We start from the raw sequence: 11,838 nt of genomic DNA on the forward strand, positions 1-11,838 counted from the left end.
GTTTTCCAATATTCTAACTTTTGTTTGAATGCCTGGTTTTTGTCACCGGCAACAACTATAAGTTGTTTTCCTTAAAGTGACAGGTTCACTTCATTCATTTTTCAGGAAAATATCTGCTGTATACCCAGGTGTGAATAACCATAGTTTTTCTGTCGGTTGTTCTTTCAAGTAAAAGGTTCCATGAGAAAGCGTCCAGTTGAGCTCACAACCCAAACAGTTGCGCAGGTGCTTTTCCCAAGGCAGCAGAAATGCTTGATGCGTACTTATCATTTCATCGTACAGAGTGCTGAGATGCATCGTCAAGGGTTGGACTTTAGTAAAGTCTGCCCTCGGGCACTAGCAGTTTCACCCACCGTTGGTTTTGTGCCGATCACCACTTCGAATGTCAGTGCAGTGGGAAAAGCATGCGACATGGAACGTCTTGGTATTATGAGCAGTTTTGATTTTATGGACCGCCTGAGGGGTGGGTCTCGGGGTCTGGGAGTGACACTTCGAGAACCTGTGGTGTGGAAGTTGGACTGTGGACACAAAGCCAATGTGGAGCTCTGGTTCCATCAGTTAATACGCTGTCCATGGGACCCCAGGGAGGCCACTTAGCCTTTCCAAGCCCTGTCTTCTCATCTAGAACATAAAGACATGGCCATCTTTATGATTGTTGTGAGGACTGATGGGAGAACTAAGGAAAATATTCCTTCTTTGGTGCCTAGTCTGTACTAGGCCCTAGTAAAAGTTATTTTCCTTTTTTGGGACATTGCGAAGGCACTGGGGATGGGAGTGTGGGGCGAGGTAGAGAGAAAAAGGAAGGGTCAGTTTGCTTTAGAACGTGCCTGCAACCCAAGCCCTTCTTTCTGGCTTACACCTCCTGGAGGAAGGGGGAGAAGAGTGGAAAGGGAACAGCAGGCCTTCCTGGGGCTCTTTATGTGGGGTTGTCTTAGGGTCTCTGGACCCATCCATTCTCTGTGTGTGATCCAGTGTCACTGGAGCTAAAGAGCCAACTTCTCTGAAAATTAACCGTGTCTTCTGATTGTTCTCATCTCCTGGGCATTGGGCTCGTTACAGATAAGACGGAGGGGGGGTGTTTGTATTTCTCTTCCTCATCATGGGTGGTCCTGTAAGATACGTGATGGTGGGTCTGCGGTGCGTGCAGGATGTGACCCCGTCGCGAATTGGAGTGTCCATTGTGGCTGAAGGGGTGCTGACTGCACGTGGCTCCTGGTCGAAGTTTTGCTGCTTCCCAGCACAGTGACCTTGAGCAGGTCCCTTCACTTTGTCGAGTCCCTTCACTTTGTTGAGTCCCTTCACGATTCCTTTATAAGCTAGGGCTTAGGGTAGGTGCCCTGCATCTGCTGCAGGGGGTGGTTGATTGTGAGGCTTTAAGCACCTGGGAAGTTCTAAGTGGTGTTCAAGGGCAAGAGAACACTGACGAGTGCCCAGCAGCAGAGGTGCTGGTGGAGAAGGACAGGACCTGCACTGTCAAGAGGACAGAGAGCCAGCCCCTCATGGTGGCCACGAGCACTGGCTTTCCAGTCAGACCACCTGCGTTGGAGTGTCCACTCCTCCACGGTGTGACCTTGGGCAGGTTAGCCAACCTTTCTGCACTTCAGTTTTTTCATCTGAAAACAGCCATCAAAATAACTTCCACAACATTACCTGCCTTTGAGGTAAGGATAAAGCTGAAGTGCAGAGCTGAGCTTCTGGCCCAAGGGAGACGCTCAGTCCCGGGGAGCTCTTATCAAGGTCAGGGCTACAGCGGGCTTTTCCTGTGTATGGAAAAGTTAGTTTTCAGGGAACTTAGTGAGATGTGTGGTTTAGTCAAAGGCTTGTAGCAAAACCTGTATTTGAAAGCAGCTGTCATTTAATGGGGTAGGGTGGTAGGTCCTAGGGCAGCCGTTCAGAACGGGACGGCGCCTCGCTCGGCGCAGTGGGTGTGCTCAGTCAAGGAGCCCTTATGTGAGGCCCCCCTAGCTGCTTAGGGGAAAAGGGCGTAAGCTGGTGGCGTCTTCTCCATGCCCTGAGGGTGCTGGTTCTGAAAATTCTCTAACATTCCTGGCAAAATTGCATTTGAAGCATTACTTTGATGACCTTGACGTGGGAAATAGGACAGAGAGAAGCTAAAACAGTTCCTTAGATGTCTTGGATTACTCTGTTTTAGTTCCTGAAGAGATCATTCGCATGTATCTTCTTGAGCAAAACAGGCACAGGTGTTTCTACCTGGTTGACCTGGATGTAAGGCCCGTAGCAGATGTTTGGTCAGGTGTGCCCTAGCGGCAGACCAGTGGGCTGGGAATCAGAAGACCTGGGTCCTGAGCCCCAGTCCTGGCTCTGCCACTACCTGCAGGTGGACCTTGAGGAAGTCCCTTCAGTTTCCTGGACCTCAGGTTTGGGGCCTGGTCATCCTGACCTGCTCGCTTCACCTGGGGCTTCTGAAGGCTCAGATAGAGAGTTCTGGTAAACTGCTTTACAACCAAACTGCAAGTAATTAACGTAACAAATGGCTGCTGGTAACCAAGCTCTGACCCTCCTAATGAAATATTTTCTTTCTCAGTGATGTTACAGCCTTTCGATTATGATCCCAATGAGAAAAGTAAACACAAGTTTATGGTTCAGTCTATGTTTGCTCCAACTGACACTTCTGATATGGAGGCAGTAGTAAGTACTGAATGCTTCTTATTTTTTTCAGTAATTAAAAGAAATGATTAGGTGCAGATTTGCGGGTGCATGCATTTCAAAATGTGTCAAAATTGATTTTAAAGGGGAATGGTGCCTTCAAGGAGGTTTGTGCTTTGACTGCCTTTATGGTTTTTCTAAAACTTTGATTTTAACATTTCATGTAACTTTTTAGAACACTCTTCTTTTCTGACTTTTATATCTGGTTGCCTTCAGCAGCTCCTTCTTCTGGTGGATTGTGTCTTGAATGGTCTGAGGATTCTCTCCCTTCACCCCCCTCCCATTCCCCCCACAGAAAAGGACAGTTTTCACTATAGAGAACCTTCCTACCACATCTTCCCCATCTTCCAGAACCCAGAGGGATGGGAGAGAGTTGAAAACTAAATATCCTTCAACCCTTTAGGCATTTTTTTTTTCATGCTTGGTTCTGGTAAGCATGATTCTGGGTTTTTTGTTTTTGTTGTTTTTTTTTTCCCCAAGTTTCCTTCATTTTTTTCTTTTCCCCTGCTTAAATACATGTTTAACTCTGTCTCTTAATTTTGGTAAAAATAAGATGACTTCATTTTCATAAAATAAATAATTGATACATTACAGTTGGCCCTTCATTTCTGTGGGTTCTGCATCTGTGGATATGGGCCAGCGATCCTAGCATTTTATGTGAGGGACTTGAGATTTTGGTAGCCGTGGGGGCGGGGCCCTGCAATCAATCCCTCGTATTGATTTTTCTAGAAGAAGACTATAATGGTAGTTCTTCCCCAGGGTTTCCCTTGAATAAATCGGCAGGCATCCTGGTGCTGTGAGTGTGTATCACAATACACGGATAAACCTTAAAAGAATCCACAGCACCAGTGAGGACAGACGGTGTAGCCCTCACAGTTTGGGAAAGGAGGGCAGGACTGCCGCAACGTTTTCACCGCTTTGCGGTTCGCCAACTGAAACTAAGAGACTGAAGTCATCCGAGGAATGGCTGCAAATTTGAGTTAGCTGGGACGTACGCTGTACCGCTGCTTCTCTTTCACAGCTGTACACTGGGCGCTGCTTTCACGCACAGCCCACCTTCGTGTCCCCGTGTCACCGCACAGCGGCTGCTTTTCATCTCGGAAAAGCATAACCGACCACCTTCACGCATGTCTAACTTCTGGGTAGGAAATGAAGGGTAAGCTAGATATTTGGGGGTTTCAGAGAGATCAGGGAGAGTAGGCTTCCTTTAAGATTCCTTCGAGGAGGAATGACTGTTGAGACATTCACTACTTTTATTTCCTGGAACATGATGTGTCACTTCATGTTACTTTGTGTGATCAAGGAAATGTATGGCAAATGCAGAATGTGGAATATCCAAGAATATATTCTGTTTGGCTTCCGCTGCATGGCTTGGTGAGAAGAGCATGGGCTTGGGTGCCTTGGGTGTGAAGCTGAGTTCTGCCTCTTACTAACATTGTGGCCTTGGGCGATGTTCATTAACTCTCTTGAGGGTTTGGTCACGTGTAAAATGGGGATGAAAACCTAGCTCACGTGGCTGTGGTGGGATTAAATGTGCTGTGTATGTAGAACTTGGCATAGCGTCTGGCATCTGGCAGCTGTCTGAGCACTCTTACAGGCCAGGCACTCTATGTACAATAAAGGTGAATTTTGCTTCCATGATAACTTTTATAACAGTTAAACATTTTTTATATGAAATGTACATTGTTGGAAATTTTGGCAATATACAAATGAGCAAAAATAAAACTAAGGGACCTGTAATTTGTTTATACTAAACCCAACCACTGTTAATGAGAGCCCTGTGCTCTTTCTTTACTTTAAAATATTTTTCTTCATATTGTGATGTACAGAAAGTTGAAAAAATAGTAGTGCCTGCTCATCTAACCTTTACTAAGGTGCACCGTTTAACATTTTGCCACGTTTGCTTCGTTGCTGTCATAAACTTCCTTTTTTGCTGAACTACTTGACTGTAAGACACAGACTTCATGACCCTTCACCACCTAACTGCTTCAGACAAGGCCAGTCTCTTACGTAGCCACAGTCCCATTGTCACAGCTAAGAAGCTTAACATTAATTCCGTAATGTTTGATAGAGAAACTCATACCCGTAGTCACCATTTTCCGGTTGTTTCAAAAATGGCTTTTAGTTTTTCTTCTCCTAGAGCACCCTCACCCTTTTTACAGTCCAGGCCAGTTGACTTGCAGAATGTCCCACATTCTGGATTTGTCCAATTATTTCCTCATGATTAAATTCAGGTTAAATGTTTTTGTTTTCTTTTTTTTTATTTTGGCAAGAACATTCCCTAGGTGGTGTCATGTGTGATGCATCATATCAGAAGGCATTTAATGCCGTGTTGTCCCTCTTTTGGTGACACTCAGTTTGATTACTTGGTTAACATGGTGCATGCCAACTCTCCCCAGTGTCAAAGCACGTTTCCCCCTTGTGGTTAATAGGTAATCTGTGATACTCAGAGTGATCAGATACTTGGAGACCACATGAACATCCTGCTTGCCGGCGAGCAGTCTTTCACTTGGTGATTTTTGGCGCCCAGAGATGATCCTTGCCCGATGTTCTTTTGACACACGCACGCAGGCACACGTACGCTCTGTGTGTGTGTGTGCGCGCGGGCGTGCAGAGGAACAGACTTAAAATATTGCTTGTAGTTTCTTCACTTAACATCCTGCGAATTTTCCCCATGCGATTAAACACTCCTCAGTATCCCTTGAATGGCATGCTGTTCCATTGACTGTACCTGCCATGGTTTATTTGGTGGTTCCCTATTGTTCAACACAAAGATGATTTCCCATTTTTGGCTCTTGGTACTGTGTTGCTCTCGCTGCCTCCTGCATGGTTCTGGGGTGAGGGTGGGGGGGTTCGTTCCTTTTTCTGTATTGCAGCCTTCCTGCTATGCTGGTCTGTAATGATCAGAACACCTGGGATTCCTGTCCTCCACTGCCAAGAGGAGGAGGAGTAAGCCAGAAGTGCATCATCCCAGGACATGGATTTAGTCAGGAAGATGTTACTACCAGCACACCGAGGCAGTGGGGGTCAGCCCAGACAGCGGCGATCACAGGGAGTGGCCTGCCAGTTCTTGTGCCCTGTTGGTAGTTGGCAGTGTTCTAAAACCACTCCCAGATAGCGCAGGCTTACTCTCTCTTAAGAAGGACGTGCCCTGCGAAGTAAGTTGTGTTTTCTTAAGGAGAGCCCAGATGTCCTTAGGCCATCCAGTTGCAGTTTAGAAGATTCCTCTTGGGTCAGCGGTGGTCTTCTCTGTCCCGTGTGCTTCCCGCAGACTGGCGACAGGAGGAGCGCTGGTGGGCTCTGAGGGGTCCGGCAGCAAGACTGGGGTCTGTGAAGAAGAGTATATATTCAGGAGAGCTAGTGCGTTTAATCTTGTCATGTTAAAAGTATTGAAATCTCAGCAGACTTAAGTGCTTTATTTGATATACGTCAGGGCTTTCTCATTAAGAGTATTTTTCTGAAATTGTCAGTTATAGGAAGAAAATTATTCTTCCAGCAGCTTTATAATATCCTGATTATTAAATTTAAATTGTTTTAGTGGAAGGAGGCAAAACCGGAAGACCTTATGGATTCAAAACTTAGATGTGTGTTTGAATTGCCAGCAGAAAATGATAAACCAGTAAGTATGTTTCTAGTTAACGGTAATTGACGTTGCAAGCTGATGCTTATTTGCATACCGTCTCCCGCAAAACCAAGGTTTAAGTTGGCAAATTATTTTCCTTCTTCTGATGTATGAGGAAAAAAATAAGCCGAAGTTAACAAGTAAGTGGGCCTTCATGACATCTGCCTTTGAGAGACTTGCAGAAAGACAGCTAATTGAAACATTTTTTCCCTTCGAAAAGTGCAGCCTGTTGAAATGTCATAAATTCCGAAGAGCTTCTGTGACTTGGCAAAGTTATAGGTTGCTATTTAACGGTGGGTAAGACCAAAACGGAATAATTTGCCGTTTATCGTGGTGCTTGGTGGACAGGTGGCGGTGAGCTCTGAGGTTCTGTTGTTTTGCAGAGTGCCGCCTGTAGGCTTCCCCGTCTACACTTTCCCTCAGCACCACCTCTCTACCCCTTGAACCCCACCCACCTCTTCAGTGAAAATATGCTTTTAGATTAGGATTTCTCAACCTCAGCACTATTAACACTTGGGCTGGATAATTCTTTGCCGTGGGGGCAGTCCTGTGCCTTGGAGGATGTGTAGCGGTATCCTTGACCTCTGCCCACTAGGTACCAGTAGCACCCCCTAGTTGTGACAACCAAAAATGTCTCTGGATATCGCCAAATGTGCCTTTGCTGGGGCAGAATGATTCCCTGTTGAGAATCGCCCCCTTTGCTTTCCGAGCGGGTGAGGGCAAGGAGCGACTTCCTCCAGGCTGTCAGCTCTCTTTTCTCTGTGTGAAACCCAAGAGATAAGCCTGTGTTGGCCCTGGCTTGTGACCGGTTGGAGAGAGAAGATTGTATCAGTAATGCTAATGTGGACCTCCCTTCAACCTAGTCAAAAAACTTATAATAAATTGTATTAAAAACACAGTTTAAAACACATGTAGAACATTCAACCACCCTGGCTGTTAACAGCTGGAGGTGGGAAATAGAAATGCTCACCTTCTCAACATTATCCATAGCCGTCTCCAGGAATGCTGATGCTTTGTGTCAAAACCACGTAGCATTTTCTTTCTGCTCAATAATTGACCACTATCGTTATCCTGTTGGTTTGAATGGCACTGGTCTTTTTTTCTTTTTTTCCTTCCCATTCCCATTCCAGTCCTGGGAAGGTTAGTTGTGGACGCTGTGAGATCTGTATTCTGGCCCTAGCTCTGTGCTAGGTGATTAGCTCTGTAAGCTGGGGCCTTGCCTTTCAGGGCCTCACCCTTCTCACTTGGGAGAGACGAAGGGTAGAGCTCCTAGTTTTCAGTTTGCTGCATGGAACCCCCAGGGCAACGATCCCCAGTTATTTTATTTTCCCGACACACCTGAGTGCTTCTGTGCCCTCCCCCCACTTACTGATCCGTCCCCGGCCGGCCTCCAGAGTGTGTCACAGCGCAGTCTTGGCCGAGGAGATGGAGGAATGTGGCGCTTCCCCAGACTGAAATATTGTAGACACTGAGTTTACTGCACCTCCGTTCCATCTTCATGAAATAAGTCGCCCTCTGTGTTACGTCCCCGCTGGCCTTCTTCCGAGACCCCCACTCAGCCAGCCCTGGGGGTGTTCAGACCTCCGTGGTGACAGGGATTTGTGGATGATAATTCCTAAGCTTGCACCATTACAGTGTGCTAATTTCTGCATGGCAGGAATTTGATAGTGCAGAATGCACGGCCCCTTCTCTCTTTCTTTGAAGTGTTAGTCTCAGCTGAACTTCATTATTTGCCCTCGTCCATAATTTCTGGAGCGCACTTGCTGTAGATTATTAAGACACTGGATAAAGTGATCCATATTAAAAGTAAATGTGACATTTTACAGTGTGGATGAAACGCTACCACGTGTGGTGTTTGCTGAGAACTACTTTGCATTAAAAAGTCCATTATTACATAGTTGGTGACACTTGGGCTTTCATTTATTTCTGAACAGCATGATGTAGAAATAAATAAAATTATATCCACAACTGCATCAAAGACAGAAACACCAACAGTGTCTAAAGCTCTGAGTTCTTCTTTGGATGACACTGAAGTTAAGAAGGTGATGGAAGAATGTAAGCGGCTGCAGAGTGAAGTTCAGAGGCTGCGGGAAGAGAACAAGCAGTTCAAGGTAACAGCGTTTTATTTTCTGATCATCTGCAGGCAGCAGGGGCTTTTTCGCTGTGATCTTGGGTGGGGAAGCTGACGGACCCCTGAATTTGTGGAGTTGTTTTATATTTGCACAATATAAACTCTTGTCACCTCGTATAAAAGCAACAAACAAACAATCCATTAGTGTAAATTGAAATTCAGTTCTGAGACTAAAAATAAAACAGCAGTGGTTATCTTGAATTCACATGTTCAAACCCCACTCCATCCCCACTGGATGAGAATCTTTTTTAAGTGGGTAAATACTGACCTGTATTCTGTTTTAACACAGGCATAATTCTGTTTCATGAGGATCCTAAATAGGTCTAGGCAGTAGGGTCTCATCCTGCCGTTAACGCGGTGAGGAGACTGGAGATGGGAAGCTGTCGCCGTACATGGGTGGAAATTACAGGGAACCAGAGTCTCCAGCTTGTGGCCACTGACCCGGCGGTTGGCATTGGAGGGAAGCAGGTGCACTTCGCTTGGTCTTGGAGGCCTGCGGTGTTGTGGAAATGACCAGCCAAACTTGGGCTCGCTGTGAATCTTTTTTAGTCACGGCGGCTCCCAGGCCTCTGTTCGCAAAACCCCATTAAGGCCCCTTCCAGTGTTAAAAGTATGTCTGTTTCATACGCAGTATTAAAGAGAGCATTTCTGAACGTCTGATCATAGGGTCTTTCGTTGCAGCTTAAATCTCGAGGCCGATCTGTTCTCTGCATCGTGATCATGTCCCCCAACCACACGATAGACTTTTTCACTCGTTCACTGCGTAGCCCCAGGCACACGTCATAAATTCGTGGCAGTTGACTTTTCCTTCTCTTATTCTAGCAAGGTAGTAGATACAGGAGGGCTGACAGAGTTTGGGAAATGGCATCATCTTCTTTCTTGGCAGTAATCTTGATTTGACTTCTCTTAGTAAGGAGTAAATTATGAAGCTGACACGCTACTTTTTGGCTAAAAATCTAAGATACGCCTGGAGGTTCTCCTTGAATGTATTGCTCTTCAGAAACAGACTTCTGTGCCATTTAAAGTGATAAATAGGTAGAAGTAGCTTCTATATAAACCCAATAAAATAAATGCTGTATTGCTGTGCCCATTTTTTTTTTTTAAAGTTAATCGAATAGCACCAGTCATTTATCACTGTGCAGTCGTATTGGCCATGCCCCGTGAGCACAGTGTCTTTTAAAATATTATCAGACGAATCTTGACATTAGAAGATTCTTTATCTTGCCAAACACTGATTTCTTGTTTTGTGTTGTTTCATCCTGTCATTTGGCCAGCACATTTCCTAAGGTCCTACCTTGTACCCCGCTCTGTGGATACAGACACGGGCAGTCCCTGCCCTTAAGATAAGCTCCCTGTTAACCAGGGTAGCCAGGGAGGCCCCGACACGAATACTGATAACAAGTGTGATGAGCGGTGCCACCGAGATGGCCATGAGTGTCACGGAAAGTCTGCTCGATGGGTTGGATGCCTCTTGTCTTCAAGACCTGCTAGGCACTTGGTGAATGTGAATGGACTGAAGAAGAAGAGAAAGTGCAGCTGCTGTGTGGGCGTCAGGGATGAGTCGAGGGGTAACTAGCCGGGGTAGGAAAACCTTGGTGTGTGCCCCGTTTGGGGACGTGGAGAAAGCAAAAGTTTCTGTTCGTACAGGTCTGTGTGTGCGGGGGAGAATGGCCAAGTTATCTTCACGTGTATGACAAAGAGAGTCATTTCTCTGGTGGGAATTCCATGCGTTAAGTAGGAAATACTTGAGATGCATGTATCAAGCTCATTTTACTATTACACACATCACAGTTTTGATCCAGCAGTCTGCCTGTAACTCATCAGATATCAACTATATACAGAGCTCTACCTTTGAAAGCTTCCAGGTCCCCCACTTGGTTGTTTCTTGTGATTCTTTTCTCTGAAGAGTTTTTTTCTGTAAATCATGGGGAACCAGGGAGTCCCCTGCTTAGATGTGTGGTATAAAAAGGTACCCAGCAGCATTGTGTAGGATGGATGGGAGAAAAGAGGGGCTCCTGGCAGTATTTTTGTGGTGGCCTCAAGCCAGCCTCTTCTTCTGTGTAGGCTTGTTTCTCCATTTGCAAAACGAGGAGGTTGGACCTCATCGTGTGATGGAGTCTGGGCATCACCGCCCCCCCCGCCCCCCACCGCGTCCCCCAAGCTGTACAGTTGACTGCTGCTCTGGTGCCTTGGACTGTCTTTGAAACGTGTGTTTGCTCCCGTAGGAAGAAGATGGACTTCGGATGAGGAAGGCAGCGCAGAGCAACAGCCCCGTTCCCGTGTTAGCTGCGGCTGGGAAGGAGGAGGGCCTCAGCACCCGGCTACTCGCGCTGGTGGTCTTGTTCTTTATCGTCGGTGTAATCATAGGGAAGATCGCCTTGTAGAGGCAGCAGGCAAAGGATGGTAAATTGGATTGATGGCTCCGCCATATCATGGGATTTAAATGTATCATAACCGCGTGTAAAAAGAAGTTAATGTATGATGACATCTCACAGGTCTTGCCTTTAAATTACCCCTCCCTGCGCGTGTGTGCTGCCGCACGCGTGCACACACACATAGAACATAAAATAACAATCTTAGAAAGTTTAACACGTGTAGTAAGTGATCGGGGGAAAGAATGATCCTTATTAATGACAAGGGAAACCATGATTAAATGAGACTGGCATGTTGGACATGTCATTTTAAACGCTTGTGTAGCCTTGGTCCATGTTGCTAGTCACCTCTCTTCCAACACGACACTCTTCCTTGCCTGTTGGTGCTGGCGCTCGGGGAGCTGGAGCCCAGCGCGGTGGAGAGCGCATCCCCCCCAAGGCGTCCTCCCCGCACCGCTCGCTCCCTCCGGGCTGCTCCTCCAGGTCTGCCCCTGCCGTCAGTTCCCTGGGACTGATGGACAGAGTCTGAGGCCGAGAAGAACGGCGCTGTGGCAGCATCGGCTATGCTGGGAGGTGTATGTTGCCCGAGTGACCCAATACTCTGGAAATAGAAGTCAGTGAAGGCTTTGTTCTCTTAAAGGGACCAAGCTAGATAACCATTGGTTCATGTCGTGAGATTGAATTGTTATTCAGAGATGTTTAATGCATATTTAACTTATTTAATGTATTTCATCTCATGTTTTCTTGTCACAAGATTATAATTAACTCTGTGGCCTAAAATCACCTGTGCTACCTAACTCTGCTGGGTGAAGCTGGCATTGCTGCTGGAGGTTCTGGGCTGTACACACACATGGAGGTGCGGCTCATTGGAACGTTGGAAAACAGCTGCCGAGAAGTGGTTTTCTGTGCAAATAAATGACGACTCTCATAGGGAGGGAAGTGCTCAGTAGTGGCAGTCAGCTCTAGGTGACGCTTTCTGTGGGGAAGGGTAGCCGATCTCTGTACTGTTCTTTCCTTCTCCACTCCTCAGCCTCCACTCACGCTTC

General features: G+C 46.5%; 1 protein-coding gene across 1 annotated transcript in view; it reads left to right on the forward strand.

Moving 5' to 3' along the window:
* VAPB (VAMP associated protein B and C) overlaps window positions 1-11,634 on the forward strand; it is a 47,166-nt gene extending 35,532 nt beyond the window's left edge. Inside the window, exons 3-6 of the mRNA XM_065892335.1 lie at window positions 2,546-2,649; window positions 6,206-6,286; window positions 8,224-8,400; window positions 10,646-11,634. Of these exons, the coding sequence (XP_065748407.1) occupies window positions 2,546-2,649; window positions 6,206-6,286; window positions 8,224-8,400; window positions 10,646-10,804 (521 nt within the window). The 3' untranslated portion in view covers window positions 10,805-11,634. The remainder of the gene's footprint in view (window positions 1-2,545; window positions 2,650-6,205; window positions 6,287-8,223; window positions 8,401-10,645) is intronic.
* Window positions 11,635-11,838: the final 204 nt, after the last annotated feature.

This window comes from Phocoena phocoena, chromosome 15 (assembly GCF_963924675.1).
Source record: "Phocoena phocoena chromosome 15, mPhoPho1.1, whole genome shotgun sequence".
In the NCBI taxonomy this organism is placed as follows: domain Eukaryota; kingdom Metazoa; phylum Chordata; class Mammalia; order Artiodactyla; family Phocoenidae; genus Phocoena; species Phocoena phocoena.